Here is a 22,823-nt window from a genome sequence, read left to right as displayed (position 1 = left end):
CCTGGTGGGGTCATAACACAGATCTCCATCATGAGCACTAAGTTTTTGATGAAGTACACTCGGAGTTCCCAGAGGTTTGCAGTCTTTCATGCCTGCCTTGCTAAGAACATCTACGGTGTACTTGTGTTGAGTGAGTGTCAAGCCATGAGCTTGGTTATCAACTTCTACACCAAGGAAATAGCGTAGAACTCTAAGATCTTTCATTTTGAACCTTTGACCTAATAGGTCTTTTATTTCTTGGATGTGGTCCGCAGAGTTTCCTGTGATGATAATATCATCGACATAAATTAATAATAGAGTGGTCACAGGCGGGCCTTTAAAAATAAATAATGAGTGGTCCAGCATGGAACGTGAAAAACCATGTTTCTGAATCTCTAGCGAGAAGCTATCAAACCAAGAGCGAGATGCTTGCTTCAGGCCGTAGATGACTCTTTTTAGCTTGCATACATGGGTTTTATATTTTTGTTCTTGATATCCAGGGGATTGTTCCATGTATACTTCCTCATTCAAATTCCCATATAAGAATGCATTTTTTATATCAAGCTGACTCAACTTCCATCCATGTTCAACAGCCAGGGAAATGATGATTTGAATCGTTCCCATTCTTACAACCGGACTAAAAGTCTCATCATAGTCTTGCCCTGCTTCTTGAGTGAATCCTTTTGCTACAAGCTTTGCCTTATATCGTTCAATGGTTCTATCTGGCTTGTACTTGATTTTATAGACCCATTTGCATTCGACAACATTTTTGTCAGGTGGTCTGGGAACAACTTCCCATGTTTCACATTCATGCAAGGCTTGCATTTCATCATTCATGGCTTCTACCCATTTCATAGAAGCGGCTGCCTGATAATACATGATGCGTTCTTCGTCCTTATTGATGGCAGTTAAAAACAGTTGAAGATCCAAGGAGAAGTTGTTATAACTAACCCACCTGTCAATAGGATGTCATATGCGGTTTGATTTTCTGTCTGCAAGAGTATGAGAAGACGCAGGATTGGCGACTGAGACATGATCTGAATGGCTTGATGTTGTCGGTCTTTGTCTAGAATCGACAATGCCTTTGTATCTGCCCAGTACTTCCTCTGCATTCTGTGACCCCGACGTCCCAGTGTTCTCAAACACCTCTCCTTCTTGTTGCACACAATCTGAGGAACATGCTTCATTGGAGCCAACAAAAAGTTCTGAGCTCAGCCAAGGATAGTAAATTTCAGTTGGCATATTCGTTGTGTCAGCTCCGTGATCAAAATTTTGTTCATTAAAGACAACGTTTCTTGAGGTTCTGATGCGTTTGTTGGTGGGATCATAACACCTATATCCTTTGTAGTCATCTGCATATCCCACAAATCCGCACTTTTGGGCCTTGTCTTGAAACTTGTTTCTCAGGGACTGATCGATATGCACATAGCAAACACATCCAAAAACACGCAAATCATAATAACTAGGATGAGTTCCAAAAAGACAGTGATAAGGAGACTTATTTTCCAGAACAACCATAGGCAGTCTATTTATCACATGCACGGCAGAATGAAAAGCTTTTGTCCATAGGTTGATGGGAAGATTGTTGTCATGAAGCATACTCATGGCACTTTCAACGATATGCCTGTGTTTTCGTTCAACAATTCCATTTTGTTGAGGGGTGTGAGGACATGACACCCTTCTTCCTATTCCGTTATTTTGAAGAAAAGAAATAAAATCACGGGATGAGAATTCCCTACCTCCATCACATTGGAAAAATTGAATGGACTCAGAAAATTGATTTTTGACAAGGGAAAGAAAATTTTGAAACAAAGAGAAGACTTCTGACTTATTTTTTATGAAATATATCCAAGTGTATCGAGAATAGTTATCAACAAATATTAGATAGTATTTGCTTCCAGATCCAGAGGCAATTGGGGCGGGTTCCCATACATCAAAACAGATTATCTCAAAAGGTTTTGAAGCTCTCTTATTAATGGAATGAAAAGACAATACATGACTCTTGCAGGAAAGACAACTGGAACATTTGTGACTGTTTTCATCCCTATTGAGACTTTCTTTTGGAATGAGATTATTAGATACAAGTTTCTCAATAAAATGACTCCCATAATGTGCTAACCGACTATGCCATAAGAATGACTTATTACATTCAGAAATACTAAAAACATTAGCAGAAGAGGATGAACACGACTCTAATGAGGGCTTTGAGTTCAGGTGGACAGGGTGAACAACATGACAAGGAACTTCTTCAAAGACATACATATTGCCTCGTCTCTTTCCTTCAACGAATGTTTCCCTCGTGCGTAGGTCCTTGACCTGCACAAAGAAGGGAGTGAATTCAACTGAAGCATTATTATCATCAATAAGTTTGGAAACAGAGACAATATTTTTCTTAATGTTAGGAGCATGAAGAACGTCTGAAAGAGTAAGAGTGGAATATGACATGGGAATGACATTTTTTCCAACATGAGAAACAGGATGGTGGGATCCATCTTCAGTGACAATCTTACTTTTTCCAAAATAAGGAATGGGATTAGAAATCTTACCTGCATCACCTGTCACATGAGTCGCTGCCCCTGAGTCGACAAACCAAGTGCCTTAATCGCTCTGCTTCAATTTCAACTCTGATAGGGCAAATATCAGCAGATCTTTAATCTCTCCATTATTTGAGAACTTCCTTTTGTTTTCTGTCTGTGGACCCTTTCCTTTATTCTCTGAATTATACCAACAATTCGCCTTGATATGCTCCTTTTTGTTACAAAGGAAGCAAGTAGTAATGGATCTTGATCCCTGCGCATGAGCTAACATATTTGGAGTGGGAAGCAGACCACGCCCTTCGTGTCCACTTCGCCCTTGTCCTCTTCGTCCTCTACCATAAGTCACTCCTGTGGCAAAAACTTCCTGAGAATTTTTGTAAATGTGAGATTCCTCAGAGAACCCTTTCAGAGTCATCTCATTCTGAATTAATTTTGCTCGCAACTCATCAAAGGTAGGAAGGGCAGGGAGACACAATAGTGAAGTGACGATCATATTGTAGTCGGATCCCAATCCACTCAGAGTCTGTTGTATCATATCATTGTCACTCACCGTGCATCCTATAACTGCAAGTTGGTCTGTGATAGTCTTCATCTTGTTCAGATATTCCATGATGGTTTTGGAATCTTTTCTCAGCATTTGAAATTCCCTCTTGAGAGAAACCATTCGTGCCTGCGAAACTTGTGAATATGTTTAAACCAATTTTTCCCAAAGTTGCAGAGCAGTACAATTGTCGGGAATTGCAACAAGGACCTCTTGGGACAAGGTGGAAGTGATATATGCAACCACCGACTGATCTTTCCTTTCCCAGTTGAGGTACTCTACATTCTTGACATACACAATTGAACTTACTCCTTTGTCATCTTTTTCCTCTCTCGTAACAAATTCGAGTGGAGCGGGAGTGGTTCCATCAAGGTGACCTAAGAGACCTTGACTCCTTATAAAAGGAATAATTTGTCTCTTCCAAATCAAGAAGTTTGAGGTAGTTAACTTTTCAGAAACGAGTTGAGTGAGAAAACTTGAAGAAAGATTGGATGAAGAGGAATGAAGATCTATGAAGAAGAGTTTTAACAAGAAAAAGGAACCTCTTTTTGTGTTACCAGAGTATCCACAGAGTGCTCAGTCTGCAGCCAGAGAGGTTTGTTGATCGTCCTTTTTTTTTTTGACGACTGAGAAACTCAAAAAATTGGCGACCAGAGGTTGTCAGAAGAAATTCAAACTGTATTCCAAGACTGAGTTTTTTTTTGTAAGGTCGGATATTTAAGCAATGAAAAAGAAATTCAAACTGTATTTTCAATGTGGAAGCAATGAGAAAAGAAAGATAAAAAATTCAGACTGTATTTTCAATGTGGATCCCACTCGTAACAGTCAAAAGAAATATGATACGAGAAAGGGGTTCTGAGAGTCTAATCAAAAGAGGTTGTCACACAGCAGGCTGGACATCAAAAGGGTTTAGAATCCCATATTTGATGTTGCAGGTCTGCCCGAAATGCACGATCAGACTTGGATATCCAGCCCAGTAGAAGAAGGGATACGCAGAAAAGAGAAGAAGGGATACACAGGAAAAAAATTGAATGGGTTATAACTTAATCTTAGTGTTTCACGTGAAACAGGACATTCGCGTGAAATGAGCTTTTCCCTTTCTTTGATGTACATGGTTATCGTGAACCAGGATTCACGTGAACTCTTCGTGAACAACTTAGGGATTCACGTGAGGCGTGAATCCAGTAAAAAGAAAATAAAAGACTGAAAAAAAAGAGAAAAGGGAGAAAACGAGAGATGAAGATTGGGGATGGAGGTAGAAGGAAAGAAATCTGAAGAAGAAAAGAAGATGGGAGATGAACGAATCCTCAAACCTTTGATCTGTCGCACCTTTGGAATCCTCTTCAACCCCTAGATGGATCTACGCTCTGATACCATGAAAGTTTTCCTGTGCACCTGCGTTGAGAAAGAGAAGAGAGGGAGAGAGAGATCGATTACGGCTGTCACGATTTCAGTAAAAAGAAATCGTGGCCTAACTTGTGTATTTAAGTTTACATTACAGTATGGGTCCGGGTCTGGTGTATCCAGACCCGATAAATGTAAAAAGAGTTACATGGTCATTACATGGATCAGTTACATGGATCGGGTCAGATCCTTTGCACCTTTTTCACATTTGGATATCGAAAATCTGGTTTGTGTATTTGTTTTACATCGGTTTTATATTTTTTTCATATTTGGATCCAATTCGAGATCCATATCCGAGGCAAAATTCCATAATATACATGTTAAAACATGGATAATGGTGGGGCGGATCGGATTGTATGATCCTAGACAAAGTTATCCGACCCATTATCCATGTGTGTCCAAGTTGTCCGCACAACGTAAATCAACCAGCGAACATAAGGAACACAACTTCCATGTAGGGTCGAAACGAACATTGGACTGAGTACAGTTGTTACAGAACAGACAGAAAATGTGTTCTGTCTGTTTTGTTCATTCGTTTTGTCCATTCTTGGACAGGTCATCAAACAAGCTCTACGGACCCGTACTTGTACCTATACCCATGTGACATAGAAAATGCCATAAAAAACATCCAGTTGGACTTTATCTGAGGCTTGAGCCTTTTGAAACCATTGATCTGAATCTGGACAAGAAAATTTGGTTTCTTGAAATCCTGTCTTATTGTTTTGGAATTTCTCAAATCTTTCGAAAGCCTTCAGATTGTAAATGATCAGATTGTGGTTGATTTTGGCCGACTCCAACTTTTCTAACTGGCACTGATGTCCAAACAGTGAAGCGTTGTACATGAAACTGCATTTGAACACAGTAACTGCACGCTCCAATGTAGCATGGCAGATATATAGGATAAATTCAGTCTTCCTATTCCCCCAGCGGGCCGAATTTGTGGATTCCAATAGTAGGAGGAGGTGGAGGTACCACCAGAAACAGAAGCCAGAGGGAAAGCAGCCCTCAAAATGGGGGCAGAGGCAGAGTTAGTTGGTAATGTTGTGGCGTATATGGAAACAATTGTCTAGTGCTTGTCATTGTTCAAGCAGCATGAGCAGTATAAGCATCCGAGGCACAGGCCAAGTCTATGGTCCATATAAAACCGGGCGGAAAAAATCCATCAATTTGGAAATAGAGTAATTATGTACAGTTAAATAGGTAATGCAATGAGTGACAAGTTTTCCCATTTTTAAAACCAGGACAAAATAGATATTAAAACTATATTTCTGTTACATTCAATAATTTAGCCCCATGTTTTCTGTAATTTAACGATGCCTGGATTATTTGTATACACGTTTCTCCAATGCAAAGCTTTACCTCTTATTTCCACTTTGCCTGCATCTCACAGTGTTTCACAATGTTCTGAGCCACCTTTATATTGGAAAGCAGGTTCTCACCTTTCTGCAATTTGGGGGTTACACACTTGTAAGGAACTCGAAGGATCTCTTTCAGAGTTTTGGGTTTGAAACACAACCGGTACTTATTGGGCTTATCATTTTTCAGGTATTGCCTTTTTTTCCCTCTTATTGATGGTCCAATCCTTTTCTGAAAGGTAACATGTGAAGCTACATATGAATACATAGCTTAGCAAAATTAGTCTGATTAAATTATGTTAGATCCTGGAATAATTCTTAAGAATGGAACACCATTTACTTGTATAGCTTATTTACTAGATTGCTATTATGTGCAAATATGTAATCAGGACATCTTTGTCACAGGGATTCTACCAATAGGGTGCGGTCAAAAAGGCCCTGGGTGCGGTTGACCGCACCCAAGGTCATATCTGTTCAAAATGGACTCGATCAACTCTGACCAAGTCCATTTTGGCCCTAAAAAAAATCTATGAAAGGGGGTACCTCTAGCCCCCCCATAAAAAAATAAAGGGGGGGGGGGGGGTTATTAAAAAATATGGGGTGGGGTGGGGTACCTCGAGCCGTGTCTCACCCTGCCTGGCTATGTTTTTCAAGAAAAAAAATCTGAGTCTTAATTGACTTGTAAAAATCAGTTTTAGTGGATTAATTAAACTGGGTTTGCGTGGGCTGGTTCCTGTTCAGCAGGACACAGACCCAGCCGACCTGGTTCGGCTGGGTGTTGAGTCCATTAAAAAAACAAAAGATATATATATATATATATATATAAAACATGAATTTTTTCATTTGGTGACAGGCGGGTGGCCCGTTGCACCCAGCTGATTGGGATCAGCTGGATTGGGTTTTTGAAACACAGTTGATGGGTTCGGCTAGGTTAGGGTGCCTTCCAAAGCAATATATATATATAATACAAGAGGGGTTTAAAAGAGTTTTTTTTAGACTCAGTGTTGACTTAAACCTGGAATTCTAAAGTTATAGGTATGTTAACTTTCAGTTTGCTTTAAGTGTAGGTATTTTAATTCTGATTACATGCTAAGGATGGAACCTGGTTTCATATGCTTGGACTGAATATGATGTGTTGTAGCAATATGTTATTGCAAGCAGCTCCAAGAGCAAGTGCACATATAATAAAAGTGTGTTCAGTTATGTAATCTAGTTTCCAGATTTTGTTGGGGTTTATCTTTATGCATGCTGACATTGGAACTTTTCACATGCCTACTTGGCTCACCCTGCTTGCTTTTGTTTTGAATGCAAATTGGTTGTCACATGTATACACAACTTCAAAGGTGGAATGTTATAATATGTGCTTATGTGGGAGTGTGTCTCATGCTTACTTAATAAATGAAAGCATGTACATGGATAGTGGGGCCCGAACCTCTAGCTGATGGGGTCGGCAAGGTGATAGGCCTACTTCAAAAAAAATGTGTACATTTAACACCTTGTGTTTGTTGAATCTGGAATTTGAAAGTAATAAGCATGATGATTCCCAGATTTACTATGTGGATGTATTATATGCTAAAAGTGGAAGATTTCAGATGCTTGAACTTATGTAACATGCCTAAACATTATGCTATTGTGAAAGTTGTTTCAGTGCATGTGCATATATGAAATCGATGTGTATTTAGCATGTACAATCCTGTATAAATGTTCATATGTACTTATGAATCATGAATGAATGCATGTCTGTTAAGTGATTACGTGAAAGCAATTTTACATGGATGGTGAACACATGCATATGACTGTGGTAGCTCATGCACATTGTTAAATTGGTATGAATGAATGTACATTTGGAATCATATTGGTATCATTGCATAAATTGCATATCATGATTTTTGCATACGATGCATCGATGTTCGAAATGCATTATCATGGGCTTGGTGGGCCTCGAGCTTTGGTTTGCTCTTCCTTTGTGTATTTTGAATGCATCGCAAAAATCACATTTATTTTTATTGCATTATATTGTACTGTTCTATTTGTTTCCATAGGCGGGGAGTCCAATGATGGTTCTCGCAGGGGTAGATGCGAGCTTTTGTCTTTCGTTTTGCATGCTGATTTGCAAAACTTAATAATTAACTTTTAATAAAAATATAATGAATAAGAACAGTATAATATACGTTCTAAGATCTCTCATCGGAAGAATGAGAATCTTAGATATTTGGTTTTGGGAGACCACGAGAATACAAAAAAAACTATGTGCATCAATATTTACCCCTGAACCTGATATTAAGGTTCTTTCTCCTAGCCACGGTTTAAGGGAGAGTTCGCCACTTTACCTAAGGGTGGTGTGTTCGACACCACTGTTGTTTTGGTATACCAAGAAAGTGACACTTGTAGGCATGGAGGGTCTCTGGTGTTCCCGACATTAGACGTGGAGGTATAATGTTTCGAAGGTGATTCGGTTGAGTGCTAAGTTTGAAACCCGATAATAAAATACAATTTGTGTGCTAAGTTACCCTGAGAACCCTACTTAACCTTGAAAAATTTTACCTGTTTGGTGTATCTGCGAGCAACGGTAATTAAAAAGAGGAACTTAAATTGTATGCATTTAATAGGGCATGCATATGAAAAAGAAAATTCTAAGGAAGGATAATAAAGTGTTCATGCATTGCACATAAATCATGCATATTCCTGCTATGCATTAGATCATGTGCATTTTACCTATTCCATTAATTATTACATGTTGGTGGATGCATGATGTTTAAGTTCTAATGCATGTTAAATGTCTTGCTTACTTAAATTGTGATCCATGTTATTGATTAAGATTCCTTCATGCTTAATAGATGCTTCATGTTGCATGAATGCTTAATTGAATTATGTAATTGTTATGATTGCATTCTCCTGAATTATTGTATAAAATCGTATTTGTGTTCTTTATCTTATTATTTCATTAAAGGGATTCGTACGCAGAATTTTTCGGATTTCTGATACCCTTTATTTGTGGGTTTTCACAACCGCAGAAGATCAGTGAAGCGACTAACTTCTGAGAGAGCTACGAGTGTCACACTTTTGTTGTTCAGATCACAGAGGACAACGTGACTCAGGCTTTTTCTTTATTTACTTTTATGTCATCAAAATAACTTTGATATGTCATTTGCAATTATTGTTAAATGCTCTTTCTTTCATGATTAATAAATAATGAGTTGCTATGGTTTGGGATGATAAATGTAAGCTCTATTGTGGTTGGTTGTTTTATCCAATTGAGAGTGAAACTGTAAAGGCTTTGGGTTTCTGGGAAGACTTTCGCCATGGTTTTAAAAAAAAATTGCATTTTCAAGTGATATGAGTTGGGGCCGTTACAGTTCATCCATTGTAGAAGAGAAAAAGATTTGCATGGGGAGGCGGCAATGACTGACACATTTCTCAATAAGAGATTGTTCCCTATATTCAGTGTTATATATGATATAAGTTGGATCAGGTCTGTCAGTCTGGACTCGATAATATCTACCATGTAAACATAATAAAAAAACATTTTGGGTCTAAAACCAGACCCGTAAATTCGTACACTACATTCTCAATACCTCCTTCAAGTTGTGCATGGTTTTGCACAATGGACAACTTGTTCTTCAAGAACCAAAAGCATCTACTAGTAAGGCCCTTAGTGAACAAATCTGTCACTTGATCAGTCGTAGGAACATAAGCCGGTTCAACTTCTTTATCTTTTATATTTTGCCAAATAAAACGTTGATCAATCTCTATGTGCTTTGTGTGACTATGGTGAATGAGATTAAAGGCAATCTGTATGGCACTTTGATTATCACACCAGAAAGTGGTGGGTAGAATAGATTCTCCGACTTCAGTCAAAAGATGTCTCAGCCATGTAGCCTCTGTTGTAGCCGCTGTAATAGATCAATACTCAACTTGAGTACTAGATCGTTTCACTGCACGTTGTTTCTTGCTACTCCATGCTATCAAGTTCTCATCAAGAAAGACACAATATCCAGAAACCGATCGCCTGTCATCTGGATCTCCAACTCACTCTGCATCTGTGTATGTTGCTCCCCTTTGGACTTGGACTGATGATAAACTAGACTATTACGAAGAGTTTCTTTTAAATATCGAAGGATTCTCTTAACAACATTCATATGCTCTGTTCGTGGGTCATGCATGAATTGTGAGACTTGATGCATTGCATACACAATGTCTGCTCTAGTGAAAGTGAGATATTGGAGCATACCCACAAGACTGCGATATTGCTTGGAATCTTCATATGCTTCACCATCCTGGGAACCGAGTTTATGATTGAGGACACTAGGAGTGGATAGTGGTTTACAATCTTTCATGCCTGCTTTATCCAATAAGTCTAAAGTATATTTGTGTTGGGTTAGAGAAAGAGTTTCATCCTGTCGATCCACCTCAACCCCCAAGAAATAGCGTAAAACCCCCAAATCTTTCATCTTAAACTGTCGACTCAGTAACATCTTGGTAGCTTCTATGTGTTCATCAGAATTCCCAGTAATAATAATATCATCCACATATATAAGAATTAAGGTGTGTACCTGACGATCTCGAAAAATAAAAAGTGAATGATCAAGATGAGATCAAACGAATCCATGTCTCTGAACTTCAATAGAGAAACTATTAAACCATGAGCGAGAGGCCCGCTTTAGCCCATAGATGACTCTTCGTAGCTTGCAAATATGTGTTGTGGGGTTATGTTTTGTATAACCAGAGGGTTGCTCCATATACACCTTTTATTTGTGAGTGCCATGCAAAAATGCATTTTTGACATCAAGTTGGCTTAGAGTCCATCCATACTGAACTGATAAGGACAAAACTAATCGAATAGTTCTCATCTTGATCACCGGACTAAAAGTTTTGTCATAATCTTGCCCGTATTCTTGAGAGAACCCTTTCGCTACTAGCCTCGCCTTATAGCGTTCAATGGATCCATCAAGTTTATACTTGATTTTATAGACCCATTTAGATCCTACAACATTCTTCTTCGATGGTCTAGGAACAATCTCCCAACTCCCACAGTCATGTAAAGCTTTGATTTCCTCATTAATGACCTCAACCCATTTAATTGACATAAATGCTTGTGAGAAACCGATAGGTTCATCATGCTTTTCAATATGGGAGATGAACAACTATAAGTCTGTAGAGAAGTTGGCATAAGTTACCCATCTTTCAATAGAATGACAAATCCTCTCATGCCTCCTGGGTTGCACAATAGGTCGCTGAGCTTTGTCTTTGTTTCGTCGCATATAGGTAATCCCTTGAAACTTTGTAACATCTGAAATGATAGGCATAGTAGTATCTTGTGTATTCGGCAACCTTTCCTTTTTTGGGTGTATATCTGTACTATTTTGTTCTGCGGATAGTGTATGACATGACGGTACGTCATGTGTCACCATTTGATCAAACACCTCAGCAACGAGCCATGGCTGATAACTTTCAGCATCCTTATTGTGTCCCTCTACACTTCCTAAATCATCAGTATGCGTTTTGTCAAACACGACATTCTGTGAAACTCTGATGTGACTTGTAGTGGGGTCATAACAGCGATAGCCTTTGTACTGATCAACCCATCCAACAAATCTATACCTGCATGCCTTGTTCTAAAACTTGTCACGTTGAGAACTATCAATATGAACATAGCATATGCGGCCAAACACTCGCAACTCATTATAATTAGGATGAACCTCAAAGAGTGTAAAATAAGGCGATTGATCTGCTAGCAATTTCATTGGCAGTCGATTTATGACATAGACAGCGGAATGAAATGCTTCTGTTCACAAGTTTAAAGGAATATGAGTGTCATGTAACATACTCAGCGCACTCTCTATAATGTGTCAGTGTTTTCTTTCGGCCACACCATTTTGTTGTGGTATGTGCGGACAAGATATTGAACAACCTATTCCATTATCTTGGAGAAATTCAATAAATTTCTTTGATAAATACTCTCCACTGTCACAATGGAAATGTTGAATTTTTAGTTGAAAATTGATACAAACTAAAGCACATAATGAGCAGAAAAACTTGAAAACTTCAGATTTATGTTTCATAAAATAAATCCAAAACTTCAGATTTATGTTTCATAAAATAAATCCAGGTATATCTGGAGTAACTATCAATGAAAGTAACATAATAATCACTGCTTGATAAAGAAGGCTGCGGGGCATGTCCCCGGACATCAGAATAGACAATTTCAAAAGGCACAAAAGCTCTTTGATTTATTGAATGAAATGGAAGAACATGACTCTTACATTATTGACAACTGGAACAAAGAGAAAAATCAACCTTAACATTCAAACTAGACTGCGGAACAAGTCCACTAGACACAAGCTTCTCAATAAATGAATGATTATAATGACCGAGACGACGATGCCAAATCTCTGGCTTATTACATTGAGATAGATTAAAACAATTTTTGAATGACACTGGACGAACTGGCTGTGAATTTATTGATGCATCACGAACTGGAAGAGACTCCTTGAATACATATATGTTTCCCTGTCGTTCTCCTTCAACAAGCGTCTTCTTTGTGAGAAGATCCTTAACGCATATAGGAGTAAATTTGACAGAAGAATTAGTATCGTCGACAAGTTTAAAAATTAAAACAATGTTTTTAACAATACAAGGAGAATGGTAAACATTAGATAAAGGTAGTGAGGAATTGGGGAGTGAAAGGAAAATATTTCTAACACGAGAGATAGGATGAAGAGTACCATCTCCAGTTTTAATACTAAATTTACCAGGATAAAGGATGGGTTTCAAAATCTTATCAATATCACTTGTCACATGTGCAACAACCCCGGAGTCAATGTACAAAGTCCCCTGCTCAGTTTGTTTGAAGCTCAACTCTGAAAGAGAAGAAATAAGAAGATTCTTCACATTATTCTTTTCATCACCTTTAGAGTCGTCCCCTGCTTGTCCTCTAGTCGAAGACCCAGCACCATTAAATTTGCCTTTGTTTTGCGGATTATACCAGAAATTTGCTTTAATGTGCCCCCTTTTATTACACTGAAAACATGTCGGTATATTTCTAGAGTATTGGTTCCCTGAATACGAGTTAGGTGACATGTTGGGCATGGGAAGTAACCCACGACCTCCTTGATTACCTCTTCCCTATCCACGTCCGCCTCGAAAACCAACACAACCTCGCTCTGAAACTATTCTTGTGACAAATACCTTATGATTGTTGGAATTAAGGGCCATCTCTTCACCTCTAATGGTGACTTTATATTGCAGTAGCTTAGCCCGTAGATCTTCAAAACTGGGCAATGAAGGGAGGTGACTAACATGTGGTAGTCAGATCCCAAACCATTCAATGCTTGTTGAACCTTCTCTTTGTTAGGAATTACGCAACCCACCATGGCTAGTTGATCCGTGATACTCTTGACTTTGTTCATGTACTCTGTAACTGATAAACTCTCTTTCTTCAAGAGCTGAAATTTTCTCTTTAAATGCAGAATCCTAGCTTCTAAAATCTGTGAATAAGTCTATGCCAATATCTGCCACAACTCCCTGGCTGAACATTCATTTGGAATGGGCACTAACACCTCTTGTGAAAGCGTAGAGGTAATGTAGGCCACAACCGCCTGATATTTTCTTCTCTATGTTACAAACTCTAAATTACGAACCAATTTGTTGGAAACCTACCTTTTATCATCTCGCCCTTCCTGCAGAACAAATTCTGGTGGTGCATGAATCGTTCCATTAAGGTATCCAGAGAGATCCAAACTCTTAATAAAAGGCAAAATTTGCTGCTTCTAGGTCGAGTAGTTTGAGTTCAAATTCTCAGATATGAGTTGTCCAAGGAAACTGGAAGGAAGGGAAGGGGAATCCATGTAGAAAGATAGCAACAACAGTTCGATTTCCTAGCAGTGTAAATATGTTACGACGAGATCAGATTTAGAATCGAAGAAAGGAAGAGGAGAATCTCGACCTAGTGATTACTTCTCAGCCCGCTCTGATACCATGTTAGAAGTCACACACCGTCGACTAGTTGCTCGTCCACTGCAAAAGAGAGAGATTTGCAAGGAGAGGCGGCAATGACTGACACGCTTCTCAATAAGAGATTGTGCCCTATATTCAATGTTATATATGATATAAGTTGGATCGGGTCTATCAATCTGGACCCAATAATATCAACCATGTAAACATAATACAAAAGAAGCATTTTGGGTCTAGAACCAAACCCGTAATTCCGTACACTACATTCTCAATAGATCCTAATTTTAAATGCATATTAGAATGATGTTTCATGCAAATTAATATCAATTCATGTGTTACAATTAGGGTTTTTCTCAAATTTCAATTGTATATATGTTAGTCATGTTCCATGTAAATTTGAACTTATCCATGTATTATAATAATGTTTCTGTGTAAATCTGCTGAATTTATTCATGTGTTAGAACCATGATTATATACAAATCTGAATTTATACATGCATTAAAAATGTGCTTTATGCGTAACTGAATTTCTAGAACCATGTTTTTATTCAAATATGAAATTATTTGAGCATTGAGAGGTTGTTCCATGCAAATATGAAATTAACTATGTATTTGAATTTATATTTTCATGCAAATCTTAAATTAACAATGTTTAATTTCAGATTTGGTGGACAATTAAAATTCAGTTTTTGATAAAGTGTTCATGTGCACAAAAAATTTAGATTTGTTAGACTACATATACAATAACAACAACTATGCCTTCATCCCAAAACAATTGGGGTCGGCGATATGAACCAAAAAAGAAAATCATTCTGGGTCTTCCACATGAATCCTTCTCCTCTGATTATTTCTATCCAATGCCATGTCCTCGGTGAGGTTCAAAGCATCCCAAAACAATCATTTGTTAGACTACATATGCATGATTTAAATTTAGTTTTGATTATGTGCTCATATGCATAAGAATTTTAGATTCGATAGAATGCATCTACATGTCTGAAACTCAGTTTTGAATTGGTGCTCATGTGCACCAAAATTTCAAATTTTATAAGATATGTACGTGATTGAAATTCAGTTTTGAGTTGGTTCTCATGAGTACTAAAATTTCAGACTTTATAGTACATATACACGACTGAAATTCAGTTTTGAATTGGTGCTCATGTGCACGGAAATTTCAAACTTTATAGAATACATGTACATGATTGAAATTTAGTTTTGAATTGGTGCTTATGTGTACCGAAATTTTAGATTTTATAGAATGATGTAAATAACTGAAATTCAATTTGAATTGGTGCTCATGTGCACACAAATTTCAGATTTGAGTCGGTGCTCGTATGCATGGAATTTTCAGATTCGAAAGGGTGCTCATATACACATAATTTCATATTTGAATTGGTATTTGTATGTACAAAAATTTCTGGATTTATATGGTGCTAATGAACCAAAAAAATTTCAGATTGGTTATGGTGTTTATAGACTTAAAAATTTCAAATTTGGTGAGTATGTTGGTGCTTGTTTATGAGCACAGAAATTCAGATCTTATGAATGTGTTTGTGTACTTATGTGAACTGAAAATCTGAATTAGTGTGTAATTGTGCAATATCTATGTGCACATAAAATCAGATTTGATATGTGTGGATTGTGCAATGTTTATATGCACAGAAAATCTGATTTGTGATATGTGTTTGTGCAATCATTATGTGTCCAGAAAATCAAATTTGATATATATGGGAATTATACCAAGTCTATCTGCATCAAAAATCATATTGTTATGTACATGATTGTGTAATGCTTATGTGCATAGAAAATTTGATTTATGGTATGTGATTGTGCAATGGTTATGTGCACATAAAATCTGATTTGATATGTGTAAATCGTATCATGCTTATGTTCTCTAAAAATCAGATCTAATGTATGTGACTTGTGCCATGTTAAGGTCCATGAAAAATCAAATCTTTATGCTTATGTTAATATTGTTTATGAATATAGTGAATGTGTTTAAATGTCATGCTTGTGATGAATACATGTTAAGCATACTGTTATATGATTGTCATGATATTGGAATGATTCTTGATGTTAAGCATGATGTTTTTATGCCACATGATATGTTGAGATGCAACATGATAGTGCTATAAGGCATGAAATGCATGCATGCACGTGTTATGCTCCGGGATGAACTCAGGTTCGAAGGAACCAATATGGTGCAGTGTTGCACATATGCATATATGGCATATAATTATATTGTATTGTAAGGCATAAAAAGGCATACATGTACAATGATCTTAAATGAGCTTGGGTTCAAAGGAACCAATGTGGTGCAGTTTTGCACGTATGTATGTATGACATATCATTATTGTACTGTAAAGCATAGAAAAAGATGCATGTACGATGCTCGTAAATGAACTTGGGTTCAAAAGAACCAATTGTTAGATTTTCAATCTCCAGGTCGTTCCACGCGTGGGAGCTGAGAAACAGAGAGAGATAGAGAAAGGGAGAGAGAAGCTGGGGAAAAAACCGATACCCTATTATATTAGGGTCGGTTGCTGTGTATAGTCATTTATATTAACATGCTATTACAAAAATTAGGGTACGAAAGTACCCTCATTACAATAAATTATATTATACAATGCCATTAATGATAAGTTAATGTCACGGGTCTGGATCTCTAGATCCATGACCCGTAACAAGGGAAAACACTTCTTTTCACCCTCCCTCGAGTTGTGCATGATCTTGAACCATTAACAACTTGCCTTTTAACATCCAAAATCTGTCTTTTGTCAATCCTTTTGTAAATATATCCGCCACTTGATCTGTAGTTCGTACAAATTCAGGCTCAATCTCTTTCTCTTCTACCTTTTGTCTCACAAAATGCTGGTCTATTTCAATATGTTTGGCACGACTGTGATGGATTGGATTAAAGGACATACTAATGGCACTCTGGTTGTCATACAAAAGAAGTGATCGAGAGATCGATTCTCCTACTTCTGTCAGTAGGTGTCTAATCCAAGTAGCCTCAGCAGTGGCGGCTGCCATTGACCTGTATTCAACCTCTGTACTGGATCTGGCAACAGCCTTTTGTTTCTTACTACTCCAAGAAACCAAATTCATCCCAACAAACACACAATAGCCGGATACTGATCTGCGTTCATCTGGGTCTCCTACCCAGTCCGCATCAGAATAAACAGTGATCTCATGTGCATTTTGCCCATTTGTCTTCCGCTTATATATGAGGCCATCCCCAACCGTTCCCTTCAGATATCGAAGTATCTGTTTAACTGCTTCCATATGCCCTTCACATGGTGCATGCATAAACTGAGAAACTTGATTCACCGAGTAGACTATATCAGGGCGAGTAAAAGTGAGGTATTGTAACATACCCACTATGCTACGGTATTGTGTGGGATTATCAAATGGATCTCCGTTTTGAGAGCTAAGCCTTTGATGAAGAACACTAGGAGTGCTCAAGGGCTTGCAGTCTTTCATACCCGCTTTATTGAGAACATCAATGGTATACTTATGTTGAGTGAGAGTCATCTCTTCAGAAGTACTGTCGACTTCAACTCCAAGAAAGTACCGTAGTTTGCCAAGGTCCTTCATTTTAAACCTCTGATTCAAGAGATGTTTGACTTCTTCAATGTGCTCATTGGAATTACCAGTGATGATGATATCATCCACATATTATTAAGACATATGTAATAATATGTAATAATACATCTATATATATATATATAAATATAGATGTATTTACCATAATACCCGATAGGGGTATTATGGTCTTTTCACAAGTACCCAATAGGGGTACTTGTTTTATTTCTTTTATTTTGCTGTTTTTTATTTTTTGTTTTTTATTTTTTAAATGTATTTTGGGATACCGAAAAGGGGCCCCACAATGGAGTCGTTGGGGCCCCCAACGGTCACAATTGTGACCGTTGGGGGCTCCCAACGACTCTATTGGGAGCCCCCTTTGGTCTCCCTTCTCTTATAAATAGGGGGAACCCCCCTTGTATTTTGTATGGCTCTTAGAGAGCTCCTCTTCAATAAAAAAAATATTCTTTTATGTGTGTAGCCTTATTATAAGGCCCTTCGTATATCCCTTGGTGGATTTTCTCTCTTGTGCTTGTTTCTTTTGTCCGTGTTGGACATTGTGAATGCTTTGGCATTCTTGAATTCTTCTGCATACTTCATTACACGGTATCAGAGCCATACGATCTTCTAAGGTAAAATCGTGTCTCTCTCTACTTCCTTTCTTTCTCACATCTTCATTTTGTAGCAATGGAAGTCAAGATCGATCTATCATTCAAACTCAATGGGAAAAATTACATGATGTGGGCATCCGCAATGGAGAATAATCTCAAAGGCAAGAAGCTTTGGGGTTATGTAATGGGAACCGTTCCGGAACCCCAACTTAAGCTCACAAAGATGGAAGGAGATCAAGAGAAAGCACTTGAAGGCGATGCTCGTCTCAAGGCCATTGAAGATTATAATCACCAAATGGAAGATTGGGAGAGCAACCATGCAAAAATCCTAGCATGGTTTATGAATAATGTCGAACTCAAGGTATGTGCAAATATTGCAAAATTCCGCCGGGCAAATGAAGCTTGGTTTTTTATGAAGGGTATGTTTACCCAAAAGGATCTTGAAAGAACTTATTTTTTGCAAGAAAAAGTAAGAACCACAAAACAAGGTAACATGAGCATACAAGATTATTATAGTGCTCTAAATCCTTTGTGGGATGAATTGGCTCTTTTAGAGCCTAAATGGGTGGCTATGGAGGATGTGGTACTAAGACAAAAACAAATGGAACAAGATAGATTGTTTCAATTTTTATTTGGGCTTCATCCCGAATTTGAACAAGTTAGATCATCACTTCTCCATAGATCTATGTTTCCTCCCTTAGAAGAGGCTATTGCCGAGATTACCCAAGAAGAGACTAGGCATAGCATGGGTAAAAGCATAGAGGAAGTTCTTGCCGTATCTAAACCCGACAATCATGTTAAAACATACAAACCACCTCATTTTGGTAAGCAAGGGAATAGAGGAAGAAAAATGATTATATGTCATCATTGTTATGAGCCGGGACATATTAAACCCGTTTGCCCAAAGTTAAATGGGGCATTCAAGCCAAAGGTGGCTTTCGTTGAAGAATCATCCACCAAAGAAGATGATGGCAAGAACGAGGATCTCAAAGATACTCTTGGACAAATCTCCTTGGCTCTCCAACAAATTCTAAAGGCTACTTCTTCCACCTCCGGTGCCGCCATTGCCTCATCATCACCTCCCGGTACGTACTCTTGGATTTTAGATTTCGGAGCCTCTTTTCACATGACTCCTCATGAAAATGCATTAACCAATGTGCACACCAATTCAAAAATATCTTGTGTCTCTACGGCCGATGGAACTTTTCTCAAAATAAATGGTATTGGAACTCTTGATTCTAAAAATGTTCAAAATTTTCTTGTTCCAAAAGTTAGAATAGTTCCTAAATTAAATCTTAACCTCTTTTCCGTTTCTCAAATAGCCGACCATGGATGTGAAATATCTTTCTCATCCCAAGGGTGCTTTGTGCAGGATCTCCGGTCCGGGAAGCGGATTGGGCAAGGCCATAGGAAGGGAGACCTTTATTTTATGGATAACTTAATACTTCCAAATACCTCATTTTGTACTTATGTCCAAGACAAAAATATTGAAACTTAGCATAAAAGTCTTGGACATCCAAGTTACTCTAAAATGTATCTTTTTCCTTTTGGAAACAAGTTTTGTAAAGAAAAAGATATCAATTGCAAAGATTGCATTTTTGAAAAAATGAAGTCTACTCCTTTTCCTATTAGAACTTTTGTGACAACAAGACCTTTTGAATTGGTGCATTCCGATGTATGGGGACCATCTCCGGTTCTATCCAAAGGTGGTTATTCGTATTATGTTACTTTTATTGATGATTATAATAGATATGTATGGATTTATTTTCTTAACTTTAAATCGGAAGTTTTTAACTTCTTCAAAGAATTTCATGCAAAAGTTCAAAATCAATTTCAAAGTCAAATATCCATTCTTAGATCCGATTCGGGTGGAGAGTACTTATCAAATGATTTTCAATCATATCTAAAACAACATGGCATTTGTCATCAAAAATCTTGCCCAAGAACTCCTCAACAAAACGGTCTAGCGGAAAGAAAACATAAGACATATTTTAGAAACCACTAGATCCTTACTCATTTCTAAAAATATTCCTAAAATTTTTTGGGCCGAAGCCGTGTTAACCTCCACCTATTTAATCAATAGGATACCATCTTCAAAATTGAACAATATCTCTCCTTATGAAAAACTTTTCAATATGACATCCGACTACAATCGTCTTCGTATTTTTGGGTATAAATGCTTTGTTCTTTTACATAAAAGAGATAAATTGTCACCTAAAGCAATAGAATGCGTATTTTTAGGATATGGTGAAAATAAAAAAGGTTATAGATGCTTTGACTATAAGAGCAATAAATTATTTGTCTCCAAAGATGTGACCTTTTTAGAAGATGAAAATGGATTTGAAATTTTGGAAAAACCAAATGAAATTGATTATATGTTTATCAATGATCTTTTAGAAAACTCAAATGATGACCTTTTGAGTCATCCGGAATTTTTAGAAAATACTCATGATAATGGTGTATCACCAACTAATGGTGACAATCTCCAAGTATACACTCGGCGTGAGGAAGCACAACCTATTAGTGCTTTAGAAAAATTCTTGCGGCTTAATGAACCCCTAGAAGAAACCTCCCTTATGCGTTCTTCTAGAGAATCAATTTCACCTAATAGGTTTGTCTCATATGAAACTCTCTCACCTAAATATAGAGCTTGTCTAATTGCCTTACATTCTTACTATGAACCTTCTTACTATAATCAAGCAAAAAATATTCCTCATTGGGTTGAAGCAATGAAAGTTGAACTAGATGCTTTAAAAAAGGCTAAAACTTGGGAAATAGTTCACCTTCCTCCAAATAAAAAAGTTATAGGATGTCGATGGGTCTACAAAGTCAAAACAAAAAGTGATGATTCCCTAGAACGTTATAAAGCTAGATTAGTTGCTAAGGGATATTCACAAGAATATGACATCGATTATGAGGAGACTTTTGCCCCCGTGGCTCGCATGACAAGCGTTAGAACTCTAATAGCGGTAGCATCATCTAAGAAATGGCCTATATTTCAATTAGATGTTAAAAATGTCTTTCTTAATGGTCAGTTGAATGAAGAAGTACATATGGACCCTCCGCCAGGAATTAATGTTAACCAAGGTCAAACTCTTCGGTTATTAAAAGCTTTATATGGTCTTAAACAAGCCCCTAAGGCTTGGTATGATAGATTTAGTGCTATCATGTTAAAATTGGGATTTCGTTCATGTTATACTGACACTGCTCTTTTTGTTAAACGTGCAGGTAATAATATTATCATCCTTCTGCTTTATGTTGATGATATGATCATCACTGACAATGATGAAAGTGGTATTCTTAATGTTAAAAATATGTTAAAACATAATTTTGATATGTCTGATCTGGGTTTTCTCTATACTCTCCTCGAGGGTATATATTGTTACAGATGAAGCTTGCTGCAGACATATGTTCCAAATCTAGGATTTCAGATGACAAAAAGGTGGAGACTCCCGAGGTTATCAATGCTAAACTTCGACTGGAGGATGGAGTTCTGCTGGATGATTCTACGCCCTACAGGCAACTCATTGGCTCCCTCACCTATTTGACTATCACCAGGCCGGATATTGCTCATGCTGTGCACTCTGCAAGCCAACTTCAACATGCTCCTACATCTGTGCATATGAGTGTTGTGCTCCGGATCATTCGATACATAAAAAATACTTTGACTAAAGGGCTATTCCTATCCTCACTTTCTTCCTTAGACTTACTGGCTTATACTGATGCTGACTGGGGAGGAAACCCAAATGATCGAATCTCAACTACTGGCTTTTGTGTTTTCCTAGGAGATTCGCTAATTGCTTGGAGGTGCAAGAAACAACAGAAAGTCTCATTGTCTTCTACTGAAGCAGAATACAGGGCTATGACAACTACTACAATGGAGCTTGTATGGCTTCGAAGTCTTCTTCAAGATATGAGAGTCGAAATTACCGGTGCTTCGAAGCTTTGTTGCGATAACAAAAGTGTCATCTACATTACCAGCAACCACACCTTTCATGAGAGGACTAAGCATATTGAAATGGACTGTCACTATGTACATGATGAATATCTTCGTGGGACAGTTACACTGCCATATGTCACTTCAGAATATCAACTTGCAGATTTCTTTACCAAAGCCCTGCTTGCTCCTCGCTTCTTGTTCCTTCTTGGCAAACTTTCGGTCATTTCCCCGTAAAGTTTGAGGGGGGGGTGTTAAGACATATGTAATAATATGTAATAATACATCTATATATATAAATATAGATGTATTTACCATAATACCCGATAGGGGTATTATGGTCTTTTCACAAGTACCCAATAGGGGTACTTGTTTTATTTCTTTTATTTTGCTGTTTTTTATTTTTTGTTTTTTATTTTTTAAATGTATTTTGGGATACCGAAAAGGGGCCCCACAATGGAGTCGTTGGGGGCCCCCAACGGTCACAATTGTGACCGTTGGGGGCTCCCAACGACTCTATTGGGAGCCCCCTTTGGTCTCCCTTCTCTTATAAATAAGGGGAACCCCCCTTGTATTTTGTATGGCTCTTAGAGAGCTCCTCTTCAATAAAAGAAATATTCTTTTATGTGTGTAGCCTTATTATAAGGCCCTTCGTATATCCCTTGGTGGATTTTCTCTCTTGTGCTTGTTTCTTTTGTCCGTGTTGGACATTGTAAATGCTTTGGCATTCTTGAATTCTTCTGCATACTTCATTACACATATATCAACAACAGAGTAATTGTGTCTTGGTTCTTAAATATAAATAAGGAGTGATCAAGAAGAGATTTCTTAAAGCCATATTTTTGTATTTCAAGAGAAAAGTTGTCGAACCAAGATCGAGATGCCTGCTTTAATCCATATATCGCCCTTTTTAGTCTGCAGACAT

The 22,823-nt window shown here is 37.7% G+C and overlaps 1 protein-coding gene across 1 annotated transcript in view; it reads left to right on the top strand.

Moving 5' to 3' along the window:
* LOC149817782 (CAAX prenyl protease 1 homolog) overlaps window positions 1-22,823 on the top strand; it is a 77,914-nt gene that overhangs the window by 46,812 nt on the left and 8,279 nt on the right. Inside the window, exon 11 of the mRNA XM_089984207.1 lies at window positions 5,893-6,006. Within this exon, the coding sequence (XP_089840333.1) occupies window positions 5,893-6,006 (114 nt within the window). The remainder of the gene's footprint in view (window positions 1-5,892; window positions 6,007-22,823) is intronic.

The sequence above is a fragment of the Nuphar pumila genome, chromosome 13 (assembly GCF_984573655.1).
Source record: "Nuphar pumila chromosome 13, dmNupPumi1.hap1.1, whole genome shotgun sequence".
NCBI classification, from domain to species: domain Eukaryota; kingdom Viridiplantae; phylum Streptophyta; class Magnoliopsida; order Nymphaeales; family Nymphaeaceae; genus Nuphar; species Nuphar pumila.
Note: the sequence above shows the minus strand (reverse complement) of the source record. Positions and strands in the feature narration are given on the sequence as shown.